The sequence below is a fragment of the Lepisosteus platostomus genome, chromosome 6 (assembly GCF_059453375.1).
Source record: "Lepisosteus platostomus isolate fLepPlt1 chromosome 6, fLepPlt1.hap1, whole genome shotgun sequence".
Classification (NCBI taxonomy): Eukaryota; Metazoa; Chordata; class Actinopteri; order Semionotiformes; family Lepisosteidae; genus Lepisosteus; species Lepisosteus platostomus.
In genome coordinates this window covers 20,144,994-20,172,877 of record NC_142616.1, presented here as the reverse complement: position 1 = coordinate 20,172,877, position 27,884 = coordinate 20,144,994, and the positions used below count along the sequence as shown (strand labels likewise).

General features: G+C 43.5%; 1 protein-coding gene across 3 annotated transcripts; it reads left to right on the top strand.

Annotated features, from left to right (window-relative positions):
• Positions 1–65: 65 nt before the first annotated feature.
• sec31b (SEC31 homolog B, COPII coat complex component) lies at positions 66–26,126 on the top strand. Of its 3 annotated transcripts, none has more exons than XM_088634681.1 (27): positions 66–209; positions 895–1,001; positions 1,322–1,445; positions 2,215–2,410; positions 2,887–2,982; positions 5,866–6,006; positions 6,292–6,434; positions 6,799–6,898; positions 7,005–7,166; positions 8,098–8,250; positions 9,156–9,386; positions 10,669–10,743; positions 10,897–10,989; positions 11,247–11,367; positions 12,052–12,230; positions 12,798–12,924; positions 13,341–13,486; positions 13,943–14,116; positions 14,715–14,879; positions 15,225–15,411; positions 15,942–16,331; positions 17,187–17,225; positions 19,257–19,315; positions 21,965–22,111; positions 22,741–22,860; positions 23,475–23,546; positions 23,709–26,126. In XM_088634681.1, the coding sequence occupies exons 2-27, from the start codon at positions 923–925 to the stop codon at positions 23,886–23,888; spliced, it is 3,699 nt and encodes a 1,232-aa protein (XP_088490807.1). In that variant the 5' UTR covers positions 66–209; positions 895–922; the 3' UTR covers positions 23,889–26,126. The 3 variants fall into 3 exon arrangements, with proteins under 3 accessions (XP_088490807.1, XP_088490809.1, XP_088490808.1); XM_088634682.1 differs by having other exon boundaries at positions 80–209; positions 872–1,001; XM_088634683.1 differs by lacking the exon at positions 17,187–17,225.
• The last annotated feature ends 1,758 nt before the right edge of the window (positions 26,127–27,884 follow it).

Sequence of the window (27,884 nt, the reverse complement as noted above, 5' to 3'; positions counted from 1 at the left end):
GGGCAAAAGACTTCTCGCGAATTTCATCGCTTCAGTTGTTGTTGTTTTTTTGCCAAGCAGTTTTGTCCCTCTCGGCCTCCGTAGCGTGAGGCTTCCGAGGGAAAAGAACTACACATCCCGACGCAGATGCAGGGAGTGTTGGGTGGACAAGGCACCTTTCGGGCTTGAAATAGACAAGAACAGCTATAGAAGACGCATTGATATCAACTGTGAGTATACTCTAATTGCCTGAATCCTTGACACCTTTGTTGGTTTAGAATGGACTGCATTAGAGGGTAGCTGTGCCCAGTAATTAATGGAACTGTCTGTAGTCTGTGTAGCCGAAAGGGAATAGCAGGCCCACGTTACCCTTTGCAACATTGCACAGATTTTGAAAGAAATATAAATTTTAGATCCGCAAATGTTAACATTAGTTTGATCGCATTTTTGCTGGCGTCATTTGTTAAGAAATAGAGAATAAAACTGTGTTTTTTATCTTATCTGTGTGGGCCATTTTTTTTCTTAATTGTATCAGTCATGCAGTTATTATTTCATACTGAAACGTTTATTAATAACAGATTTAGGAGAATGATGAAGCTCTACGAGAAGTGCAATGAATTAGCCTCCAATAGTCATTAAATTGAAAACCACCCTGAAAATAGTTTTACTAGATGCCATTACCGTTATACATGTCCGTGTTTCCAGCTCCTGTCATTCTGTATGATCTGTACAGAACTATAACGTATTTTCAAATGATAAATTACAGTCATAGAAATACGGGACATGTTTGCTCATACTCCACTTAGCGCGTGAGAGTGGGAGATGGTTAACTGCACCCTGCTATTGTTGCTATTGTCATTAAGTTTATTATTGTCTTTTGTACGCATTGAAGACAGATTTTTTTTTTGTGCGAAGTGACGCCTTTCTGGCATCTGGAGGAACAATGAAGCTGAAAGAAATCCAAAGGACCGCGCAGCAAGCGTGGAGTCCGGCCTCTCTTCACCCGGCCTACCTGGCCACAGGTACGACCCCTCCCCACACTCACTGGGAATCCGAGTCGCTGCTTGTCTCACAGCTGGGCCGCTATCAGAGTAACACAGTTTACAGCTGCAGTGCTGGGACAAGATCAGGACTGGCACTTCCACTGATTAGCAAGAAATCCTGTGTGTATTTTTTTAAGCACCTTTAATTCTTCTGAAGTCATGTATTACTTAAACACCCCCTATCTGACATGTTTATTTTGTAATATCAATCCACTTGGCATGCAGATTGTCAGCTCTTTCAACAGATGGTTACTGCAGAGGGTCAACCCTCCCAAAACACTTTTCTGGTGCTTTTACAGGCACCTCGGCACAGCAGCTGGACGCGTCTTTCAGTACCAGCGCCGCCCTGGAGATTTTTGAAATGGACTTTGCAGATCCTTCACAGGACATGAAACTCCGAGGCACCCTTCCTACCTCCAACAGGTAAACGAGAAGCCCCTGTCCTCCCGAGCCTTTTGTTTTTGTCTGAGAGCTGCTTCAGGTGGCACGGGTGGCAGCATTGCACGTGAAGCCTGTCTTCTCCCGCGGGTCTTGTCTTGTAATACTGTTGTGCCAGAGCAGACCCAGTTAACTTAATGGGGATTCACCTCTGAAAGCCGGACTCAAATCCAATCAAAATCACTTCAAAGTTTATTTATCAAATGCACAACAATACAGAGTGCAGCAGGAGTTGCTGGCAATGAAGTGTCTTTTCTGCGAGCTCACAAAAATCACAAGCATTGCAAAAATCACAAAATTAAGGTTACCAAAAAAAAGGTTACATAATATTAGATGTAATAGAAATGGAATAAAACTCAATATGAGTAGAGCTGCTATGTGTCCATGGTGTATGCAATATATACAAGTAGTGCAGTTATGCTGAATACAGTGAAAACTGTGTGTCCATGTAGCCATTACAGGTGATTTACTGAAGGAGCTGCAGGTTGGCTATTTAGCAGTCTTATTGCCTGGAGGTAGAAGCTGTTCCGTAATCTTTTGGACTTGGACCGACTGCTTCAGTACTGTTTACCGGACGGTGGGAGAGAAAACAGTTTGTGACTGGGATGACTGGGGTCCTTGAGAACGGACCTGGCCTTCTTCAGACTCTCAGCTTGACAGCGGAGAATGGCGCAGACATTTATTATAGTTCCCACGGTGTATTGCATCAGAGCGAAGAGAGCCCTTTGTGCACATGGTCTTCCTCCCCTCCCAGGTTCCACAGCCTGATCTGGGTGAATTTCGGCATGGGCGTGGACGGATCCTCCGGGAGGCTCGTGGGAGGAGGCGAAAATGGAGTCGTCACCGTTTACAGTCCGGAGGAGATACTGGCGTCGGGAAAAGAGGCAATTATAGGACAGTGTGAGAAGCACACCGGCCCTGTCCGGGCTCTTGACTTCAACCCTTTTCAGGTAGGTTTCCCGTAGTCCTGAACAGAATGGTAGTTTATTTGGATGAGCTTGCCGGGAGGAGCTAAACTGATTCTCAAGGGAGAGTGCATTGAGTTGTGCTGATTTTCAGTGAGGAGTGCGTCCCTCAGAGATGAGAGACCCAGGTTGACCAATCCCACCACCACCCTCTGCGGTGCTCAGCCCACTGTGGGCCACAGTTCAGGGAATCCAGTCTCGGTCAGCTAGTGACTGTAATGACCCAGGCTCGAACCTGTGATCATAAGCTTTACCTGCGCTTGGACATAGGCCTCCTTTACTGGTTAAGTGACGCAAGAGGTCCCCTTGTCGTTTCCTTTTAAATGCATTAATAATAATTGGTGCTCTTGTCTGCTTTCTCTCTCTTTGTAAAAATGATTTACGTTTATTCTTGCTGGTACTGTTTCTTGTTATATTCCTTTGAAGATGTTCTAAGTTTGAGGACATGCATTCTGTTTCAGAGCAACCTTTTGGCTTCAGGAGCAAATGATTCAGAGATATACATCTGGGACTTGAATAACTTTAACAATCCAATGACACCAGGGACAAAGTCACAGGTAATTTACTTTCAGAGTTGTGCATCTGCTGCTGTGCATTCATTTTTCTTTTTTTAGTTGCTGTTTTTTTCTCAGACAACATTCAGGATAATAAAATTACCTATACATGGTGTCCAAAACCCAAGACATATCTTTGTTAGGATCAGTATTCATTGAGCACTTCTTTTGTTAATCTTTTTTACATTAAATATGCATGTATATAATGACCTGTGGATAGAGTTGTGCTGAAATGTTTGGTATATTTCTACTGGTTTGTTTTCAGTTGTGTTTTTGCTTACTTCATGTGCATGACAATATTACATAGAAATATATCGTATGTAGTACATAGCTTATATAATCTTATAAAGTATTTGACAGACTTTGTCATTATCTTAAAAACACTTTCAGAACAAAAATGTAATAAGAAAACTGATGCAGAGGTGTATTTCATGAGTAAGGTGAAAAAAGAACACCTTTGCAATTTTAAACTGAGGGCTTTTCAAGAACCATGTGGTTAATTTAGATGAGTACATTTGTTGACCTGTGTAAAGTGATATTGTTCAATCCATACGGGAATACAGATATTAAGACACACTCTGAAATGTAAAGTGCTTAGGAGCCACATTTAGGAGTGGCAGCCATAATTTGTTCTTCTATATGTTGCTGATGCCCAGCAGTTATTATTAGGGCTATCTGTGGCATTCAAACCTTTTGTTTTAAAATGGTCTTTGTGTTTCTTTACTTTATAGCTGTGTGAGGTAAGAATAGCAGCACTCCTCCGTGAACTGGAAGGGTCTCTGTCCATGTGTGTTTCCTGCACGGTGCATCACAGCTGTGTGGTCTCGGGGGGGATAGTGACACTTTTTTTTTTTGGCTCTTCCACTCTTCTTTCACTGAATAAATGAGATGTGGTGCAGCCACAAGACTTTTACTGTCTGTTGTAAAGTAGTTCTGCAGTTTCTTGTATGTACGAGAGTGGTTCCCAGCCCTGGTCCTGAAGAAACACTGTGTATTCTGGTTTTTGCTCCAACTGAGTTCTTAATCAAAGGCTCATTGGCTGCAGTTTCCCATTTGGGGCATGTTTTCATTATAGCCAGTAGGCCTATCATCCTGTCACATCAACCCACTGAAGCTCAGCAGATGTGAGCTTGGCCAGTACCTGGGTAAGAGACGTCCTGGGAAAGCTAAGGCTGCAGCTGGAAGAGGTGTTAGTGGAGCCAGAAGGGGGCGCTCACCCCATAGTCTGTGTAGGTCCTAATGCCCCAGTATAGCGTTGGGGACACTATACTGTCAAAAGGCACTGTCCTTCAGTGAGATGTAAAACAAAGGGCCAGCCACACTACACAAAGTTATGTGCGTGGAAGATGTTAGAAACAGCACCCTTGGAATGGCTTATTGTTGACACCTTTTGGACTGAAAGAAGAAACAAGTTAAAATAAAATTCTAGACAAGCAAGGTGATCAAGTGAGTCATTAATTAGCACTGGAGATATAGAGCTCAGATGGAATGAAAACGAGCAGATACAATGTTCCTCCAGGACCAGGAGCCTCTTTCACACAACATACTGTAGCAGATACTGTAAACACCACCAGCAGTATTATAGTTACTATATGAATTGCTGCTTGCAGATGGTTGTGAATCTATTCACAAGTACCATCCCGTGCCTTGTATTTTGGACTGTCGATTTTATGTTGTTTGGTTCTACTTATAAACCTTTGTTGCTGTTTTTTTAATTTGGTATGTAATGAGGTTTGCTTTTGCTAGTCTGGCTATTCTAACTGGACATGCTGTAGTTAAGATTTGCTCTAGAAATTCTTAAAGGGTTCATAATGGAAATCATGTATTATTAGATTTTTTTCTTATTTCCTAAATAGTTTGATACAAATATTTTCAAAAGCTGTATTCTGGAGGATAATTTTTGAACAATTTAAAAATGTGTAGCTCTTTTGTGCTTACGAATCTTATTGCACAGCCTTTCTCAAAAATCTTTTTGATCAATGCCCAATAAGGAAAACAATCGACAACCATGGAGTGACCAGTATGTACACAAAACCAGATGGTGGAGTTTCTTGCTTGCTTTCTTTCATGTTTAATGTTTAACTGGAAGGACAGCGGTATCACGGTTATCTGCCATGATGTGGTTTGATTCTTTGAGGAAGCAGAAATGACAGGAGCATATTTACATTTAATTTTTAACATTGACCCTCAGAATGCAAATGTTAGGTGAACTGTCAGATCATATGAACTGATTGGGAATCCAGAGAAGAAAGTAAAGATATGTAAAATCAATGTGATACATGAGCCCTTTGAGGTAAATTGTTTATCTATGCAAAGTAACCTTGCATGTTGTGATAAGGGCACTTTAATGATATGTCTTGCCAACGTAACATGTGAAGTGCTTGTTCTAAGTCTGTTTGAGATAGTTTGTTTTTCAAATTAGTCTTTAAGGAAGTTTAGAAATACAGTCTAAAAATACATAACATTAAAGTGGATTATTTCCTATTGCCCATAGTGTTGCTTGGCGTCACTATGGTGACCGAGATGTTGTAAGGCAGGGGTCTCACTCCCTGGATCATGGGAGCCCTAATTCAATTAGTCCTGTAGGTCACCTGTTCCTGAAGCTTGGGCACAATTGTACATTATGAATCAATTCAGCATGTACTTGATTCAAATAGGAGAACTCGGATCCTGAGGGTTCTGTGATTTTGGTTCAAAATGATCTCCAAAGCGCCTAATTTAGCAGCTGGCCTCCTTAATCAATTCCAAATGTTTCCAATCCCTTATCAGTTGTTACTGTAATGGCTGCCTATAAAACCAGCTAGACTGGGGCACTGCAGCTTCAGAGTTGGAAACCTTCAGCTTTACAGTTTCCCCTGTCTCACCTCCATGTTGTTTGATTTGCAGCCACATGAAGACATTAGTGTCGTTGCCTGGAATAGGCAGGTCCAGCACATCCTGGCTTCAGCGCACCCCAGTGGTAAGGCTGTTGTTTGGGACCTGAGAAAAAACGAGCCAATCATTAAAATCAGTGACCACAGCAACAGGGTGAGTGTGCATGAATGAAGGCATTTCCCAATAAGGCAACAATGTCCAGGGATGTTTTTGATTGGTCTCACCACCTCTGCTTTTCATGTTAACACACAGTCTGGACTTGAGAACCGATCACATGCATTGTCACATTGTAATAAAGAAACAGCTAGGAAATTTGTCCAAGTTTGTCTCGGAGATCGTATTTCTGGGTGACTTGATTGACTAACTGCGTCCACTGTATTTCTGATTCTGCTCTGCCTCTCCTTGTGACATGACCACATCTTTGATTTCGGACTGCAGATGCATTGCTCCGGGATGCTGTGGCACCCTGAGGTGGCCACTCAGCTGGTGCTGGCGTCCGAAGACGACCGCTTGCCCGTCATCCAGATGTGGGATCTGCGGTTCGCTACGTCTCCTCTGAAGGTTCTGGAGAACCACACGAGGTCGGTGCTTTTTTATGCCCGTTCATGACCGGAAATAAAATTACCGTAGACCGATCGATACTTTTGAACTGAAGGGTAAATCTCGTCATTTGCACAAGTCCGAAGCTGTTGCGGCACTCAAAAGGACTCGCGTGGGTGTGTGGATTTTCTTGGATGCTGTCTGTCATTGCTTGTTGTTTCGTTTTGTAGCCGTCCGTTTGAAGATAACAATGGCCACGTACTGTACTTGTAGTCAGTAACACCTTTTCAAGATATGTAAAGGATTGGTCAAGTGCTTTGTTTAAATAGCCACACAGTTCTTCTCATTTAGAAGGGCCGTGTGTAGCTGCTGGTGTGAAAGTGTCTGAATGCGGCTTCCTTCCAGGGGAATTCTGTCTGTGTCCTGGAGTCAGGCAGATCCAGAGCTCCTTCTTAGCAGTGCTAAAGACAACAGGATCCTGTGCTGGAATCCAACCACAGGAGAGGTAAGTCAGACGCAGTCAGTCCTCACAGCTCACACAGACAGATCCATGGAGCAGCTGACGCAGTCCAGCTGCTTTGCTAACTGTTTATCTGCGATTTCTTTCCCAGGTGATCTATGAGCTGCCTACCAGTAGCCAGTGGTGCTTTGATGTGCAGTGGTGTCCCAGGAATCCTGCTCTTCTCTCTGCTGCTTCCTTTGATGGCCGGATCTGTGTTTACTCAGTCATGGGAGGCAGCCTGGAGGCTCAGCAGCAGATGTGTGCTGATAAGGTTGTAAGATGACATGCACTGGTTTCAGTCCCAAACAAGTATTGCAGATTCTGTGAATGCGCTGTCTAAATTTATTTTATCGGGAAAATATTACGGCATTTGATTTTACTGCACTTTAAATGTTTCGAATTGTATTTCTCTACTGACTGAATTGTACTGGATTTCTTCTTAGAATGTTAGAAATTCTGGAAATCTGAAAAACTTTCCTGCTTTAATTCTGATAACTTGTTCTGTCATGACCTCTGCTGGCATTTGTTACAGATTTACTTTTCTGTGAGTGATTTTTGTAGTTTTTATAATCATGCTCAAAGTGAAAATGTGCTAAATTGACAGGAGAATGTACAAAGTGTCTTGTTTCCTAAAGTCCCAGCAAAGCAAGACTTGACTCAGTAGGCTTGACTGATAGATAGAGTTAGAAACTTTCAGGTGACGTTGAATTTAACACTTAGAATCTGTTGAAAATTATATTGCTTAAAAATTTGAACGTGGAAACCACACGCGTATCCCTGTTGATTAATATTTATTTCCATGCAGTCTTCTCATGGGTAACATATTAACAAGGGAGTAAGTAGTTCCAGCTTTCCAGCTTTGATCAAAATAAAAATAATAAACAGCCTATACCCATATTTTCTCAGTGTTTATTATGAGTTTATTTGTCTGATGCTTTTATCCAAAGCGGTGTATTTCGTACCCATGCCTGTAGCTGGGTGTTTGACTGGAGCAATCTGACTGAAGTACGTTGCTCAAGGGTTTGACAGCAGTACCTCACCTGTGATTTGAACCCACAATCTTTTTCACCTCCAAGTCCAGATCCCTAACTTCCCCTCCGCTCCCACTGCTGGCTTTCCTGATTGATTTATTTTTTGCTTTGTGGCAAACTCTCTCAAGTAAAAGATATTTCCTCTCTGTGTGCGAACCGTGTGGTGCACAGATCTCCTCTTCCTTCAGTGCCCTGGACTCTTTTGGAACGGGACAGGCCCTCCCCCCACTACAGGTCCCTCAGAAGATGGCCCAGACCACAATGATCCCACCCCTGAAGAAGCCCCCCAAGTGGATCCGCAGGCACGTGGGCGCCTCCTTTGCTGTGAGTAAGCCAAAGCCTTCACCAGACATGCCATGTTCAGAGCCTCTCATGTAAGTAAAATGGGCCTAGTTTGCCTTCATTCAAATAAACTTCACTAGGCATATCTGTATAAGGGGCTCTTAAATGCTTTGGTTTTTTATGTGTGAAGCATTTTGCAAATAATTAAATTATTTGCAAAGCAAATTTGAAGATAAATACTCCGTATCTAAACTAACGGCTTACCGCTTATACTTATATAGCGCTTTTCTGGACCCTCCACTCAAAGCGCTTTACAGGTAATGGGGACTCCCCTCCACCACCACCAATGCGCAGCCCCACCTGGATGATGAGCTGGCAGCCATAGTGCGCCAGAACGCTCACCACACACAAGCTATCAGTGGGGAGGAGAGCAGAGTGATGAAGCCAATTCATAGATGGGGATTATTAGGAGGCCATGATTAGTAAAAGAGTAATGGGAAATTTGGCCAGGACGCTGGGGTAACACCCCTACTCTGTTTGAGAAACACCCTGGGATTTTTAATAACCACACAGAGTTAGGACCTCAGTTTAACGTCTCATCTCAGGACAGCGCCTTTTTACAGTATAGTGTCCCTGTCACTTTTCTGGGGCATTAGGACTCACACAGACCTTGGGGTGAGCGCCCCCTTCTGGCCCTACTAACACCTCTTCCAGCAGCAGCCTTAGTTTTTCCCAGGAGGTCTCCCATCCAGGTGCTAACCAAGCTCACCTGCTTAGTGTGAGCTGCAGGATGATATGGCTGCTGGCTGGGGGAGGTGGCCTGATTTTTGATTCACTCGGGGTCGTCAGCGCTGTGTGAGAATACGTGGACAGTTCCAGTATTGTATGTAGTTAGAAGGCAGCGTTACTGCCCACTCTCACAGACACGTGTTCTTGTGTCTTTGCAGTTTGGAGGAAAGTTAATCACCTTCGAGAATCCTAAGTCCCCTCAGCCTCAGGGGCCACACCCCCTCCCCAGGAAGGTTTTTGTCAGCCAGGTCACCACGGAAACAGAATTCCTGCAGCGCTCCAGCGAACTGCAGGCCGCGCTGCAGTCTGGCAGCTACTCCAGCTACTGCCAAGCCAAAATCCACAGCTCTCCGACGGACTCCGAACAGAACATGTGGAGCTTCCTCAAGGTACAGACCCTGCTGGCAGCCCTGAGGAAAACATAAGAACAGTGGCGAACGAGAGGTGGCCCTTCGGCCTACTTTGCTTGTTTGGTAGTTACCGAAGCCATCGGTAACTGACTGATCCAAGTATCTCATCCAGCCATTTCAGGGAAGTAGCCACATTATTGACTTCATTAACATACAGTAGGTGTGTAGAGTATCCAAGACACCCGCAGCCCATTTGGATAAAGAAGTTTTTCTTGTTCTCTGTTTGAAATGCGTTTTCCACTCATGCCACTCATGATTTCACTGTTTCAAATGTTTCAGTGTTCACTCAGAAGGAATCCACAGGGCTGATATGGGCAACACCTCGTATCGAGTCCCCTCATAGTGTTCTCTGTTCAGAACTAAAAAGGTCCAGTTCCTTCAGCCCGTCAGTCTTGATTTTAGAACATTCTCTTAAGCCCTGCTTTTATAACTGGCGTTCATTTTCAGTGCAATGTCTTTGTTCGTTTCCTTCGGCGTAATGCGTTGTTGGCATTGCCCCAACTTTTCACATAATAAAAGTTTATAAAAACCAATGGTTAGGACTTGATCAAAATATTGATTCATGGGGGAGTTTATTGTTCAGTGTCATTTTTTAAAGTAGGTTAGGCCTTTTTAAATCTTTTTATGACTGTGAATTTCTAAAAGCCTGAGCAAGTGGAAAGCACAGAAAGAGATAAAGAGATAGTGTTTACATTTCACCAATGCACAAGATAATCTCTTTCTAAGGAAATACAGCTTTTATGTAAAGGAGTTTCTGTTTTCCAGAGATCAGAGCTACACTAACATCAGTGAGTAAAAACACACTAGTAGTACTGCATATGACCACTAGAGCTTGCTGTCATTCCATTTAAAGAATTTGTAAACGCCAGTTTGATTTGCCTTTGTAGCCACAGTGCAGTCTTTGCTGACTTGTAATTTACTGTGTTCAAGGATTTCGACTCCAGTAATGAAGTGGGCTGTAACCCCCTGTGGCCTGTCTGGGCTTGAAAGTTCCACCAGTAGAAAGAGTATGAACTGTTTCTGGGCTTCAGAGGGGAGGAAGGGAGGGTTGTCAGTCAGCAGTGACAAGACAAGAATCAAAGTGGACACTGGCTAGAGCTCGTCTTCCGGAGAGCCAGATGTGAATAGTGGCCTTTGTTATATGAGGACATCTTTCTCTTTTACACAAAATCGAGCTTTCAGGCTTTAAAGTTGGCTGTGGTTTGAAAATATGGATGAGCGCGAGATGCTGTATTTATATTCCTGCTTTCTGCCCTTCTAGGTGAACTTTGAAGAGGATGCTCGTGTCAAGTTTTTAAGACTTTTGGGTTTCAGTAAAGAAGAACTTGAAAAAAAGGTAAAGGCAGATATTTGTACAATTTCAGTGTTATGCATTCAAACCTAAGGACCATAGTGTCATGTTAGTTCACATTTTTAGCTGTTGTAGGGCTTCTCGGGAAGGTCTGATTCTCCGGAGGCTCGTGCTGATGGGGTCTTTTTCCTGTTGCAGATTTCTTCAGGTTTAGGAAGAAACTTCCGGCCTAACGGACTCGGCATTGATGCCAACGATTTGGCAGAGAAGATGCAGCACCTGTCTGCACAGGTCAGCCAAAAAATCCATCGTTAAAATTCATGTAGTGCTTGAAACTGAGAATTAACTTGTACTTCCATAAGACTTTTCCAATAATCTCGGATAAAAATCTCATTTTTTATTTTAATGTGTATTTAACGCACACTCTACATTTCCCATGTAGAGTATGGTAATTCAGGGTACTTTATTCCCTGTACGTAAGCTACATTTGTATGTATACAATATTTTGCTGACATTTTGAGCTGCATCCTTCGATTGTCCAAGCACAGAGGTCAGACGAGTCCAGTGCTACAGGAGACACCCCCTCCTCCCCCTCCTCCTCTTCGCCATCGGACTTCTTCAGCCACCTACCCAAGGAAAAGCCCAAATTCCAGATCCCCGTCACTGCCGGTAACCAATTCCACAGAGATATAGGAAGACACGCTTCTCAATGTCAAAGGTGCTCCTTTTCCTCCATGAAATCTTACTGGAGTGCAGTTTATTTTTGCAAAATAAACAGTACACCACAGCTCAACAAGCTCAAAACCCCAGGAAATATCAGGCAATTTAAAACATTCTGGAGTAATATGAGTGCTGGGAGTTGTTACTTTTTTCCTATTGTTGGTCCCTTCTCAGAAAACCACTCTGGTGGACCAAGCTGGAGATTTCTGCATTGTGATTGCAGTAAAGAAAGGAGGACAGAGCAGCCAGTAGCTTGCCTTTCCCTCACTTTCTCAAGAGCAGCAACAGGCTTTTATTTTTGGAGACGCGCAAAACTTCCATACAAAAACATACATTCTAGTGATTGGTTGTTGCCATATATGGTACAAAATCAGATTTTAGACGGTTTGCTATTTTTTTTGACAGTGGTCAGCCTTGGGCAATGAGCCAAAGTCCCTCTTCCCACTTCATGGAGCTAAATCAGACACAAGATACAAAAATCACGCCGCCGCCCATGAAACCCAGGCTGTCTGGAGCACAGATGCAGATCTTGCCGAGTTTGCAGATTTAATGTAGTAAAATAACATCATAACAAGCATGAATGCCGAATGCCTTCACTGCAGTAACTGCTTGTGAATGTGTATGATTTTTCAGACACTGACGGTCTGATCAGTCAGGCTCTTCTGGTGGGGAACTTCGAGAGCGCGGTGGAGCTGTGTCTCAGTGACAGCCGCTACGCTGAGGCCATCCTCCTGGCGATCAGTGGGGGAGAGGAGCTTCTGAGGAAGACCCAGCAGAGGTACCTCGACAAGCAGAGAACCAGCATTTCAATGGTACGTGGAGAATTGAATATGAGTTTTTTTGTTTTTAAAAATGTGTGGATTTAGACCAAGACAAAGTCTATACCAGAGCACAGGGGCTCATTGGGCCGGAGCTCATCCTGGTTACCACAGTGAAAGTGACTCCCCCCTGAGTGGGACAATAGTTCGCCACAGGAATGACCCCCCAGCACTGCAGATGCTGACTTACACAGCTAAGTGGACAGGAGCCACAGTCCCCTTTTATGATGCTCTGTATCATATAGCTGTTTTAATTATCCTTTAAGGCGTGGTTGCCATTACAGGTGCAGTACATACTGTACACACCTGACATGTGTTTTTAACATGGTTAGCAGTTAACCAGTTCCATTAAAATAAAATAATGATTAGCAGTTTAACATGGTTAGCAGTTTTCAAAGATTTATGGTATTACAGGAATTGTTTATAACCAAGTTTTGAAAACTGAAATAATACATATTGCGATTGTTTTTAAACTAGCCCTCATGGTAAATTCATGGTCGATGTTTTTTTTTTTGCATTTACAAAATAAACCTGGAAATGTCCATTTATTTGGTTCCTCAGCTCATATCTTCCATAGTCACCCGGAACTGGACTAACATTGTGCAGTTGTGTGATCTGGACAACTGGAAAGAAGCATTAGCTGCCCTTCTGACCTACGCCCAGCCCGAGGACTTCTCCGAACTGTGTGGTAAGAAAGTCACAACAACGAACACAATACTGACTGCCCTGTGGCGTCAGAATAATTGACTTTGAGGGTTGTACACTTGAACGCTAAAGGTAGCTTTACAACTCAAAAGTAGTTCTGACCAGTTGACAACATCGCTATTCGGTTTGAGAGGCTGTTGTCCCCTCTTTTAAAACATTCCCTTTCCAAGTTCAAGGGGTCCTACGACTGTGAAGATTATTTACACGTGACCACAGCAGAGTGTTCATTGTAAGACATAAGATTCTCCCCACGCAGGATAGTGATGCGTGCATAGCGAGAATGTTTTGCTGTTGTCTGAAACAAAGGGTCTGGCAGAACTCGTTGTTACCAAAGCCCTGAATGTGAACTGAAGAGGTCCAGCCACAGGCGTTACTGACTGAAATTCTCCCCTCCCTCAGATACTCTCGGGGCCCGTCTGGAGTGTGAGGGCGAGGAGAGGTATTTCTTACAGGCCTGCTTGTGTTACATCTGCTCTGGAAACGTCGAGAAGCTGGTGGAGTGTTGGGTGCATAGAAACGACTGCTCCTCTCCTCTGGCATTGGAGGTCTGTGCCTGCTGACTTGTTCAAGGAGGGGTGTTCTGTTGTTCTGGTGTCCAGCAGGGGTACGCTGCTCTGAGCAGCTCTTCATCTGTGTGTTTATGGATTTTATGATTAAAAAATCAGTTTAGCTGTGTTTGGAAACGCATAACCTCACATTAGCTTTTGTTTGGGGTGTGTTTTCCAGGGGTGATCGCGAAGTATTCGTTCACGGTTCACTGTTTTCATCAGCCCTTGTCACTGTCGGTTTAGATTCTTCAATTCATGCTGGTTATTAAGGCCGAATTAGTCCTCGTGTGAAATAGTTTAACAATTAAAGGATAAATTTGCCTAGAACAAAGTCAGGCCTTTTTAATTGATTCTTAATCGTTATGTTTATTTTATTATTAGGCAGAAGTAAATGCAGACATAGGTGACAAAAGGAAAGCCCTGCAGGTAATAGAGGTCTTTGTCGTGTTGCAGGACCTTGTGGAGAAGGTGATGATACTGCGCAGGTCCATTGAGAAGCTGCGCGGTGGGGAGGTGGAGGTCCAGAGCCCCCTCCTGGCGGAGAAGCTCACCCAGTATGCCAGCCTGCTGGCTGCACAGGGCAGCCTGGTCGCGGCAATGAGCTATCTGCCACTGGGCTCTGACCAGGTGGGTAAGGCGCTTTAAAATTTCAGGACCTCCTCTGGGCCTTCATGATCGCCGTGTGCAAGAACGTTGAGGGATCTTCTTGCTTCCCGTGACAGAATGTATAATCAGGGAAGGTAGAGAGAATATATAGTGGAAGAGAGAATGTATAATCATGAGAGAATGTGTGATCGGGGAATTTTTAGAGAACCTATAGCGCAAGAGAGAATTTATCATTGTCAGCGAATGTGTGATCAGGGAATGCATAGAGAATCTATAGCGAAAGAGTGAACGTACAGTATAATCATCAGAATGAGTAATCAGGGAGTACATAGAGAACATGTAGCGAAAGAGATAATGTATAATTATGAGAGGATGTCTAATTAGGGAATGTATAGAGAATATTTAGAGAAAGAGAGAATGTACAATCGTCAAAGAATGTGCAATCTGGGCCTCTTTTTCTAGCCATAGAATGAGAATGTACAATCAGGGCCACTAATCAGTGGCCACTTTTTCTAGTCCTATCGGTTCTGTTTTGAAGCTTTAGAAAGCATGGAACGGTGTGACTCAAGGTAGTTAAAGGCGCGAGGTGTTAACCCGAGTCTGACCCCTCCTGCTGCAGCCCTTGATCATGAAGCTGTGGGACCGGCTGTTTCACGCCCAGGGAGAGGCTGTCGTTGGCCAGCAGCCTCCTCCCTTCCCTTACACCCGGGTCCACGTGGGAGGGCTTGCCCCTGCTCCTGCCCCAGCTCCAGCACAGCCTCTGGGCCAGAAAGTGCACCAACCGGTAAGGCATGAGTGCAGCCAGGACACAGCTGGATAAACTTATCTGCTCGTGATGGACGTTCTGCATTTGTGGTGCATTAGCCGGACTCACAGAAGACTTCAAAATGTTGAAGAGGGCTTGATTTCCTTGTCCTGTAAAACCTAGTTTACAAGCCAGATTTATAAATGTTAGAACTCCTTCATCAGGTGAGGTTTCTTCATGGTGTCTTGGCTTGTTTGCATTGCATAATGTGTTAAGTGGCACTTTTTCTTCGTAGTGTGCCTTTAAGGCCAGAGGCATTTTTGGTAAGGGCTGTGGAAAAGAGACATTGAAAGAGTTCTGACGGGCTGTTGCTACTCATTACAGGGGATATACCAGCCTGGTTTTGCAACTCCGATGGTACCTCCAGGGCAGCCTCCAGTGCCCACAGCTTTCCCTCCTCAGCCGGCCGAGTCCATGCCCTCCCATTCCTACTCTGCCCACGTGCCCCTGACGAGCCTGCCCCGAGCTGGCCCACGAGCGCCGTACCCTCAGCACCCTGCCACCGCCTCAGGTAGACCAGGGCCTTTTCTTCAGATTCTGAAAGACTGTCTTATTCTCAGTCTGTGACAGGGAGCTGCTGTTGTTCTTTATATTTGTGCCCATCCTACAGTCACATGGTTCAGACCAGAGATCCTTCCATTATGTTGAAAATGACTATTGCAGTAAATGGTCCAGAGATCCTTTTTGTCTTTAGAGACAAAGGTGTAGTTGAGCTCCGAGTTGGCCTAGGACTGCAGCAGTCTAAGCATTCCCAGTGTTTGATTCCAGTCTGGCTCTGCAGTTTACAAGGTATTGGCTTTTTTTGGAGAAAAAGAGCACGAAGCTGGCACAGACGCCTTCATCGCTTAGAGGTTTGCCATCGAAAAATCTCAGTGACGTGTTGTGAAAAACATGATATTGACTAGAGGGGCACAGTCAAACCATGCCCTCACAAGATAAATCTCTTATAAACACAGTGAAGTCTGAAAAAAAATACCCTGCAGGTTTAACATGGTCAACTTTCAACTGGGTGACCACCAGACACTCCTTTCTGTCTTTCAGGTTTCCCCCCTCATCAGCCTTTCGGCCAGCCAGCAGTGCCTCTCGGTGGCGGCTATCCCTCCAAGCCCACCATGCCAGCCTCCAGCCTGGCCGGACCCTCCCTGCCTCCTTCTTCTGCCCCCGGAGCCCTTCCAGCGCCACCCAGCCCTGCCGGCCCGCCGCCCAGCCTCATGTCCGCGGCAGGCCGCCCCTCGGCTTCTGTGCCACCCTCATCCCAGGCAGGGGGGCCTCCTCACATGTACCCTGGTGGTCATCACCCCCAGGCCTCCGTGGCACCGCTGCAGCCTTCCGGCCCCTACGGCCCCGCCGTCCAGGGATACTCGCAGGGCGGCCCCGGAGCCCCAGCCTCCCAATCCTTTTCCGCTGCTCCTCTTCCTCCTCCACCCACAGGTACGGAGCGGGAAGTCCGCTGCCAGTGGCGCAGGCTGCCATCCTTTAAATGGGCGCAAGGTGAAACTACCTGGAAGTGCCTTTAAAACCAAGTACCTGAGGCACTCCCTTACACAAAGGGTGGTGGGAGTGTGGAACAAGTCATCGTGCCATGTTGTTGAAGCCGATACCCTGGCTTCTTTCAAGAAATGGCTGAATGAGATCCAATTAACTGCTAACTACACCGAACAGGCGAGATGGGCTGAATGGCCTCCTCTGGTCTGTAACCTAATCTGGCATGAAACCATTAAACAGATGTGACAGCTGTATGTACATACATGTCCACAGCTGAAACAGGGTCTTAGCTGTGTGATTGCTCTTCAGTGTAGAAGCATTATACTTTTCCACAAGTGTATTTAGCGGTTGTACTAAATATATTATGGGGGGGGGGTGGGGACATTTCATGCCAGTGAAGTAAAGAAACGTTGCAAATATCTTAGAATTTGGCCGGGGGGTTCTGAGCCCCTCTCCTGCTGACAGTGCCTTCTCCAGGGGCAGACCTGGCCCTGTAGCCAGGCGGCCAGGCTGAGCAGCTGCAGGCTTGGGTGGCGATGGCCCACACAGGCACACAGGCCCTGCTGTCTCCTTTCCTGGTCTGCAGCGGCCTGGTGCTGATTCAGCGTGAATATTAACAGGCTCTGAAAAAAGGGTGGGGATGATGATGGGGAACATCTTCATTTTAGAAAGAAATGTGATATACAGCATGCGATCTTTTCTAACTCCACATATTATCTAGGCGATCGGGCCGTGAGCTTTGTTCTGTGAGATGCTCATCAGTGTGCTGTTGTACAGACCTCCCTGTTGTCTGATTTCCAGGGTACTTCCCATGGCTGCAGTTCCATTGTGATGATGAAGGTGAAGGGAAAAGGGCTGTGCTGTAGGCCGTGTCACGCCACTGTGTGGTTTTGTGCAGTGCGTTGCGTTTTGTGCAGCATTGTCATTGGTCTCTTCCAGGAAATTAACTCTGCTTTCCTCTTCAAAGCTTCAGATTGTTTGGATTGTAGAATTTACCTTTTCCTTTTATTTAAAAGTTGTAGTAATGACCTACATTTCTGGAATACCACTGACCATTTGCACTGGTTTTGCTAACAAGAATTGTCTACACATTTTTGGTGAATCAGGTGATTTTTAAACACTTTATACTGAAGCCTGTCATAACCAACTTTTACTATATATAAATAATACATTTCCATTAACAAATATAAATATATTACATTAGACCATTTTCTTTTTGTGACATAAACTACATCTTGATACAAAACGTTGACCTATCCTGTCTAATAGGTCTTCTCTGAAATTGTGCAGACACGTATGTAATATTTAGTAGCAAGTCTTTAAAACTGAGTGAAAGTATAAATGCAAGGGTAGCATGTAAAGTGATTTGTTACAATCTTCTGTTTTTCAAGACATACAGGTTAATTCTGACTTAAAGAGCAATCCTGTGACCCATAACACAATCTGCTGCACTGACAATGTGGAGACATTTCTGGTTGAACATTAAACTTCTTTGTGTTGTTTTTTTAACTAACACTATACATGTATGTACCTTAATTCTTTGCAGGGTTTGATTTGTTTTGTTAACTGGATTCATTGACATTTCTTCATTTCAAATTCTGAACAATTGTAATTTCAGAAGTAAATCTTTCGGTGACTTTGGCATATTTTCTTTGTAAATTAAAGCTTTTGAATTCTCAGGTTGTTTTAAATCGTCAACCTGCCTTTTTTCCCCCAGACTGATCATTTAGACTTTTTAGCTACTATCCTCCTAAATTACTTACAATCCTTTTCATAAACCCTGCATTCATGCTAGTTTCAAATTCTAGTTCTGTTAGACGTGCGGAGATCTTTCTAACTGTGATTTCACAAGAAATCACCGCTTCGAGCGGTCATGACACAAGCAGCTGGCTTTCTGAGACGGAAGATTCAAAAGGACGAATTACTGCAAGGCAGATTGAGCTGTGGCTTGAGGTGTAGTGATGGAACAATGTAGAAAAGGCTATAATGCATTCAAGGTTTTATATATGCTGTAACTTTATTATAGTGGTGAAATAGTGATTTTGAGATGCCAGCAAGTTCTCCTTCAAATAGTTCAAATAGTCCTTTGTCACATAGTTGTACGTGTGGCAGCAAAGTGTTCTTTGATGTTAAATGCATAATAATTGAAAGAATATTCAGTCTGTGTTAAGCTAAGGATGTTTTTTTTTCCTTGCATCTCACCTAAAAACAAGTATAGTCACTTGAATTTCTCATGTTTGTTGCTCCTGAGATTTGGATGAAGCTGTGATTGACTCAACAGCCCTACAGCGAATTGCACGTATAGCAATTTAGAATTTTTAGCAAAAGTATTGGTGATCGGCTTGCATCCTTGCCTTAATTTAAGGTTTCATTTTGAAGCCTTTATGTAATTATCAGATCTGTTGTAACTACACAGTAATAAGTTGTCTACAATTTGTTTTTGATCTTTGCTCAGACAAGAGAGAAATAACCCCTGTACATGTGTACATCTGGAACACAAGCGCAAAATGGTTAACAGCTCGTGCTCTTGTATAGTTGAGTTTCCGTTTGTGCCATTTAGCTGAGTTTGTGGTTGTGACCAACTTCTGGGAATGAAGGTAGTAAACACCCAGACAGAACTGAGAAGTACAGGGAGACGTGTCCTGGTGTGTCCCAGGAGGAGCTGGGGGCAACAGTGAGGGTTTGAGGGTCAAGCTGGCAGACTTGAATGCATGACTCGGATGTGCACAGCGCTCACACTCAAGTGCAGTCTTGGCCTGCCTTGGGCTACCCTTGCTTTTTGCACTTGCAAGTGTCTATGCTGACAGATGGCAAGGAAACGTGTCTGTGTGCTTGTCTGACTGTGCTTGTCCATGTTTACTCCTTCTCCAGGCCCTCAGGATGGCTGGAATGATCCCCCGACAGTGCGAGGAGGGCCCAGAAAAAAGAAGGTATTCCCTGCACTCTTAAATCAGTCCTGCTGTCTCAATGGACACTGCTTAGCTCTTGCAATAACAGTCTGCTTTTATGAAGCCACATAATATAATACACCTTTCAACTAAGATCTGTTAGGTTCATTTTTTTCCCCATTTTTTTTAGTAATCTGTGTGCAGTTTAATAAAGAGACCCAGAAGCGTTTCACCTTTGTAGTGTAATGAGATTAGACACAGGTGGTTAAGATCTCAGAGCTGTTCAAAAACTCTGTATTTGTTTGTTGAGTCATTTTCATTTTAAACTCACTTTGACAAAAGTATTTGAAAATGCTCATCCAGGTCCAACCTAGAAAAATTGCGTACAAAGCCTCTCTATTTTTCTTCGTTTTGTTTTTTTATGATACCTAATGGGGTTACATGGAGGTCACACACTTTAAGTTCTCTGTAAAAGCAAGGAAATAGCCTATTAGTGTTTTCAGATGTAGAATTTCTAAATGAAGTATCAAAGGTGGAAAATACTGGCTGGGGGAACGCTCTCATGTTTTTTTCACGTCTTGCATGCCTTTATGAAGTATTTTTAACTATTTGTTTGCTGTCGTCCTCATTTCCTTAAAACAGTAAATAATGGCCAATACATTAGAACTTAAATCTCATTTTACCCAGCAGCTCTGCTGTCCTGGTGACTTTCTCATCCCTACTGACCCTGGCCCCCTCTTGATGTTGTGTACAGGAGGCCTAAGCCCCAAATCCTATTAGTCAGGGATTCTTGGAAGCATTAGTTGTAATTTTCACATGTTCTAGCACTTGTATCATCACTTGTCATTTACACTTACTATCATCTTTGTCATAAGACCAAAGCGATGGATTTATTTGGTTAAATCTAGTCAGTCTACTTGGGTAATATATTCATGGGGGTATCCTTACTCACAGATATTTATTACCGTTATCCACTTTTAAGCAGATTAACATGACTTAATTAAGAATGAAACAATGCAGATTTGCCAGTCGTAGTAACATAAGGCAACATTAAGAGGTACAATTTTTCAGATTTCTTAAGTACCTTCTAATGATAGAGAAGTAAGATATCTAGATATTCTGGACAATAATTGGAAAAAATTACAAGCAGACTGGAAACAGTAGTAGTTTGGTACATTCCCTGTGTAGGAGAGGAGATGATTAAGCCCCATGATGGCATTCTGAACTTGGCTACGCTGGTCTTTTCTGTAAGCCCTTGTAGGCAAGGCCTTAATTCTTAGGTGCCTCTGACTTGTTCTCTTGTACAAATTGCACATGGCAAGGGCAGGCTTCATTTCCTGACCCTTAGTTTGTCCAGACAGTCAAAGAAGGAAGTGCAGCTTAGAGGTCAGAGGTCAAGATAGTTTGAGGAACTGGTGTTTTTAAGTCTTAGCTCACCTACGTTGTTTTTGTATATCTTCTCCCCCTCCGTTTAACAAATTCCCTTTCAGCTGAGTGTGACACTGCATAACATCATAAATGCAAAGAGAAGGTTTAGTTTGTTAAGGAGTTAATAGTAAAAGTACTGTTTTTATCAAATGTGTGAATCCTCCTCTTCAAAATTGTTGTATCCAACTTTTTCCCCACTGTTAAAGGTCCCAGAGTAACCTCAAACCTCTTGGGATTGTGTCGATACCAGGGTGTAGTAAATTGTGAGAGTAGTTGCCATTTGTAGCACACTGCACATATCATCCTCGTACAAACCCAAAGATCAAAACGTGAAAACAGCTCCTCAGATTTTGAGTTAAGCTTGGTATTAGCTAAAGATCCTGCTCACTAGAGCCGGATTAGTTCATCATTAAAGTCGTTTTCTTTCATCTCTTCATCCCTAAAGGAATTGGTCTTGACCGAACGGGTTAATGGTGTCACAGCAGTACGCTTTGCAGCAGCATGTGCAGATGGGCTGAGGCCCAGAACTAATCAAAGTCTGTGTTTGCCAAATTAGCTTCTGAAAAGTCAAAGACTAAAAGGAAAAGTGTGGATCGTTAAAAACAAGACTTTAAAAATATATTTTAAATCTTATTTTTTTAAGGGTTCCATACTTTTCTGTCATCTATCCATGTGATTGGATTTATGATCAACTACATCAAGACCAGCTTTAATTAAAATTTAAAAAATGGTACTTTGGAGAGTATTGTTTTGGAAGTATTTGAAATTGTATTTTTCGATTTTCCACGCAGACTCATTTAAAATGCCATTTTGTGCAATAGTCCTTCCTAAATGTACTCAACAGTATGCACAAGTAGATGTACTGTATGTGTGCAGAAGTTCATCTACTGGATATGCACAGTGCTGCCCAGTTTTACTTTACTGTGTGTCTAGCTGAGTCTTATTGAGCAACTTGAAAAAATGAACATAACATTTTGAAGTCAGTGTTAGACTAGTGGGAATGAAGCTGTTGCAAAGAATGCGTAATCAAAGCAGAAAACATTTCATTGTGATGATATTCTTTAATCAGCTGTGTAAACTAATACTTATCATGAATTTCCGTACAGATGTGGCTTCTTCTCAAGTTGTATCAAGAAAGTCAAAGTAACAGTGCCGGGGCCCTGTGTTTCGGTGTGGCCGTTGAGGTGCTCAAAACAAGTAGCAGGCTGAAGTCTCCCTGGAATTTGGCCTGCTTTATTTTTTTCCGTTGCCTGTGTCTCGTAGCTTCCAGAGAACTACACTCCTCCTGCTCCGATCACGGCTCCGGTAATGGGATTCCCCGTGGAGCAGCACGCCCTGCAGCCCCAGGTCTCTCCGCCTCACGAGCGCGTGCAGGCCCCTCCAGGAGCTCCGCAGGAGCCCAGCGTCCAGGTGCAGCCATAGAATTCCCCCTGTGGGAACAATGCGGATCAACAGGAGTTCCATATTCAGGAGTTCCTCATTATGAGGACACAATGGGTTGATTGTCCCGAACATTTTTTGCTGTTGTGATTTGCATGGTTCATTTTGTTCATTTAAAAATATTTTTTTTTCCCTGTTATGTGGAGGGTAACTATAAGAAGGGAATATTTTATTGTGTCCACGAACTTCACTCTTCAGTGTGTATGCCAACTGACTTTGGCGATGTTATGAGCAGCGTGCCAACTGAACAAGCTAATTGAACAAAATTTCAAAAGCCTCCCCAGGAAGCAAGGTGGAGAGAAATGGTGTCCGTGATGCTTTTGAGCAGATTGTTTAAGAATTCAGACGTTTCGGGCAAGCATGTCTATTCATGTCAGAAAACCCCCCGATAGATCATTTAAGACTGTACCACAGTCCAAAGCAGATAGAATCTCCACAAGCATTGGTTGTAATCAACCTTCAATGGTTACAACATGAAACTTTAAAAAGTGGATATCAGTTGAAATGTCAAACCGCTGAATTAACACAACACACCTGTCGGTAAGGTGTGGAGTGGAGACCCAAGGCTGATTCCATTTTGCTGTTGCCTTCCCCTCTAGAGTCTCCATCAACTGCCTGCGGAAAAGATTGAGAAACGAGAGATCCCCCCAGAACACCTGGTGCTGAAGACCACCTTTGACAGCCTGGTCCAGCGCTGCCTGCTGGCGGCAGGAGACCCGGTATGTCCTTCACCCTGCAGCTCAGTCGGCTTCGGGGTGACCAGGAGCCCCTGCAGCCCCCCTGGCCACTTGAATGAGCACACATCCGCCTTGAGAGCAGGCGGACACTGAGCAGTGGAGCAGGTGAAGGTTCATTCCATACTGAAATGAAAAGAAACCTTGCGTCTCTTGTCTTTTCAGCAGGGAATAAACCTTTACTTTTTCCTTTGCAGCTGTCGTAGCTACCTACTTGACACCGAGTCACGTTCCAAATCCAGGAAGGTTTCGAGAAATGTAGATAATGCAAATGTAAAGAAGCTAGTGGGCTATTTTAGGTTATAAGATGTGTTTTCCTCATTGTTTTTTGGTTAGCGTGCCAGAAGTGGCCCCCTATTAAAACAGGTTTCTTCTGAGAAAAGTAGACCGTGCCATCAGTTTGGGGATTTTTTCCCCATTGAACTAAGTGGAAACGAAAGTAACCAGGGAGTACAAACAAACAGCTGGGGATGGAATAACAGAAATAATCCGAGGTGCTCATGTCGGAACAGGCAACTGATCAGAACTGAAGGCCCAAAACTCGCGTAATGAACGGAAATATCACATTACTTTGACTTGAAACCTTCTTCGCGTTGCAGCAAACCAAACGGAAACTTGACGATGCTTCAAAGCGCCTGGAGTACCTGTACGACAAGCTGAGAGAGCATGCCGTGAGTGGTGTCTTTTTCTTTTTATCTCCCCCCCCCACCAAAGTACTTAATAATATCGCTGCCGAGTCCAATACTGAGCCCAGCTGGTGCGCCACTGGTAGTCCCCTGGGAGAAGCGCCGCCCTGGAAATCCTCACTTCTCGCTTGCCTTCTCCTTCTCCAGCTCTCCCCCAGCATCCTGGCGGGGCTGCACGAGGTGGGCCGCTGCATCGAGGGCCGCAACTATCAGCAGGCCCTGGCGGTCCACACCCAGATCGTCAGCAGCAGCAACTTCAGCGAGATCTCCGCCTTCATGCCGGTCCTCAAGGTGGTGATGACCATCGCGAACAAGCTCGGCGTCTGACCGCGGAGAAGCAGGTCGAGCCAGTGCAAGCCACTGACGTCTTCACAGTAGTCCAGTGTTAGAGATACTTAAATTATCTATATTTTTGACCTGTACAAATGTGCTTTGAACAATGCCGTGCCGACTCTTCATTATATCCACTCCTGTTTTCCGCAGTGTTGTCTCACGCAAAAGAACGTGTGTGGCGTTTACCAGTTTGTGTGTTTTTTGTGGGGGGAAGGAGGGCACCCATTCTGTTCCCCGCCTTTATCCTTCCATGTCGTTTTCCAGCTACCCTTTGGGTTTTTGACTCGTGCGTATCAGTGAAGTGCAATCAGATGTCGGTTAATGAATTTGATAAAAGAAGGAAAAGGATCAGGCAGTGTAGCATGAATCCGGACAAGACTGAGCACCACTTCATCTGCCCTTAGTCCTTCAATCCATGGGAATGGAAGGATGGAGGGTATGGAGATGCTCATCCTAGAGGATCCACGTTAGTCTTCTTTCCCCCCAGCCGAGCCTGGGCTGTGGCAAAGAGTTCAATTTTGTAGCAGAATAGATTTCCGAACTGAGAGGGATATTAAGGTATACAGAATTTGCTTATTGAAAATATACAAAGAATACCTACATGCACAAGACCAGTTGATTGTTATTGATTTATAGCATTAAAAAATCTTTTAAAAGCTTTTTAAAGAAAAAACAAATGTGCCATTTCCTGTCGGGAGCTTTACTGAGGTTTGCTGCTCAAATCTAAACAATCTAGATAACATTAATGGAATACAAAACGATCGTGTATGAATGTGCACAGTGGTATACCCAGATAGTAGACATCTTTTCTTAGGTGAATTTTTTGCTTACTGTTGTGGGAGGTGGCCTGGTACTCTAGAGATCACAAAAGCTTACTTATTTTTTTAACTGAGGGTCTTGACAGCTAATGACCTTACTTGCAATTAAGCTTCTCCACATATATTAAAAAAGAGCAGAAATGCAAAACCTGAAAGATTACATTCTGTATACAGGCATTCGCAGTCTAAGAACTGGGTTTCTCATAATATGTTTAATGTACTCGGAGAGTAACTTTAGAGATGTTGCCAGTTTTTGATTCTGCAGTTTTCAGTTATCAGAACTGTTAGGTGAACCCCTTTGTTTTCAATTAGTTTTGATACAAACGTGAAAGTAAGTTGCTTCACTGAGACCTGATTATTATTGTGGGGTCTCTTATATACTTTCTGTACAGTCACATCTTTTCTCCTTGAGACACTCTGCAGCACTGAAACAGCGGTGGGCACCTTGAGATGTTGTTTGTGCATTCCTACGTATAGATTATTTGAGGAAATTTAAAAGTATTGATGCATTGTGGATTTCACACCTGTTTCCAAGGCTATGCTTTACAATGCTGAAATTCCAGTTGAAGTTATAAAATAATTATAATTGAAAAATAATTTTCAGTGAGATTTGGGTCTTGTTTAAGAAAATATCAACCACCATTTAAGAACATATTTATTTAAATGTGCCCTAGGAATTTTGTGCATCAACTGCAGTAAATATTTATGAAATTAATTTTACGGTTTAATTCTTTTCCCCATCTGAAATGTGCGTTACAACGTGTTACAAATGAATGTTGTAATGCATTCAACAGTTTACTTATTAATGTTAAAGGCAGCTGTTGCACAAAATCCTCACATCAGGCTTTTGTCCAGCTGGTGAAGTTCCTGTATTTAACCTAAAAACCGAGGAGCTGTCGGAATGGCCCACAGTGTGACCACAAGCCCTTCCTCCTGGTCAGGTGGTTAGCTCTGGTTCCATGTAGAATTCGAGGAAAATTACAATGGTGTTGAGCATCTTTGTTTCAGGAGCCAGAGCAGTTACCCCAAGCAGTTTGTCAGTGCTTGATAAAATAAGAGGTAACTTCTGTCTGTAACAGAATTGTTGGTTTTGTAACAATGGTATTGCTTTCCTACTAGGAGGAGTATTTCACTGCTTGCCCCTTTAAAATGCAGTGGAAGAGCTTTTGCTTTTTTTCAGATTCTTCTGCTCTTCAGAAATCTGGCACTGAGTTAAAAAACAGATGCAGTCCAGCTGTGAGGTCAATGTTAGCTGGGCAGTCACTTGTTGGAGGGTACAGTTACAGTTATTGAAGGCAAACAAGTGCCTCCATGCTCCCTCTTCTGCGCCGTTATTTGTACAACCAGATTTCCACCAATATTGTCATTCAGTGATGTAATGGAACTTTTTTTTCAAATAAAGCATTGTCTCAGACTGCTATGTGAACGAGTCGTTTTTGCCTTGCTGCTTTTAGGTGGTATGAGGTTAAGTCTAGGTTGTTCGGGGATTTTTTTTGTATCTCTGAACTGAACCCAGGCTGTCATTCTGAGGAACTGATCTCTCACTTGAGCCTCTTAAGTGCTGTTCATGACAAAAAAAAAATGCTTTCATATACAAAGGAAAATATTCACTGCAGTCATCTACATTAGGGATTTTTTTCCCCAAAGGGCAGGTTTGGATGTGTTTACTGCAAAATATGGTCAATTACAAAGTGAGTGTTAATGAATTGATTATAAGGTTCGCATTTAATAGACAGGGACAAGTCCCCTGTAATGTCAACATTATGAATGTCAGCATTCACAGGGCGTAAATAAGGGCGTATTATTTTTTTTTTTCCCAGTCTGTGTGATGTACAACTAGGGGTTCTTTTCACTGTCACTAGCAGAGCTGGTGGTGAACCACTTCTTGGAAAGAGCTCTTTTCAAAACTAATAATTATAATTCAGGAGCCTATGAATCCTCTAACAAGAAACAGTATTTGAAAGCATGCGTGAAGATTGTTGCATTCAAATGTCTTTGTAGTGGGGTGCTAGAGCAAATGAATATAAAAATGTTATTTTTTTATTTAATTGTTCACCTTGTATGTAATGTGTGGAAATGAGCAGGCGTGAAGTTTTTTAGTGTTGAGAAGAGACCCAGCTGTAAGGGTTCTGGTACAAATGCGACAGTGATCATTAGTACTTAAGCACGGGTTCCTTCTTCAGTTTTGAGCTCTTTTAGGTCAGGTTCTACTGAACGTTTCAGGTCAGAACCTGCAGTTTTAGCTGACGTTCCAGACTTTTGCTCTGATGTCATTTGTTCTTTTGAGCCCACCTGGAAAAAGCACCAACCCCCCCCCCCCCCCCACTGAGCCATCAAGGGTCAACTTCAAGTTTGGAGGGAAAAAAACATTCCTCGCCCCGGTCGTTAAGAGCTGTTGTGAAGGGAAGTTTTGATTTTGAATGTATTTTTGTAAGTAAGATGTCAATAAGGTACTTCCTTGTCACTTCACTAGGCCTTTGCTGAAATGCACTGCCCTCAGTCAATGGAACTTTAATCTCCTTTTCAGATCACATCACATTTGAAGGGCCCGGGTTTTGTCTCGGTGTGTTGCTGTGGGGTTGGCGCTTTTGCAGGTGGGGCGGTTGTTGGCAAGTATTTGTTTATAAAACCCACTTGTTTGGGTACAATACTTGAACTAACTTCTATTCACAAAACAGTGTGAATCCGTGCAAAGTCTTTTCCCAAAGTCCTTTTGAAGGCGACGGCCCATTGAAAAAAGAGGAGAGGGGGATTAGCTTGTTCAGTGGCTGTGGGTTTCGGAGAGGCTGATTAGCTCGCCATTCATTGTTAAATCGAGCAAAGGAAGGCCCTGGAGGAGTGACAAGAGCCAGTTAGGTGGGCCAGGAATAAGAAATCCACAGGAAGCCCAAGGCAGGCAAGAAGAAGTTTTCCCAACATTTTTTTTTTTTAGACGGTGGCGTGAAAAAGGAGATTAGCATACAAAATGAAGAGGCAGGAGGATTCAAGGGTAACTTGTTTAAAGTTTTCCTTCAGATCCCTTCTCTATCCCGACAAAGTTAATTAAACCAGTATTAAACAGTAAAGAAACTTCCAATCAGCAAAGCGTCAGGGCTTCTTTGAGGATTACCACGATGGGACAAAGAGAAGGAATTTGTATAGGCGAAATTGAGAAAGGCACTAAGGAAGGAAG

Coding starts and splice junctions, on each gene's coding strand:
- sec31b (XM_088634681.1), top strand. CDS start 923: ATGAAGCTGAAAGAAATCCAAAGGACCGCGCAGCAAGCGTGGAGTCCG. Junction 8,251..9,155: donor ACGTGGGCGCCTCCTTTGCT/GTGAGTAAGCCA, acceptor GTGTCTTTGCAG/TTTGGAGGAAAGTTAATCAC. Junction 15,412..15,941: donor GCACCCTGCCACCGCCTCAG/GTAGACCAGGGC, acceptor TCTGTCTTTCAG/GTTTCCCCCCTCATCAGCCT.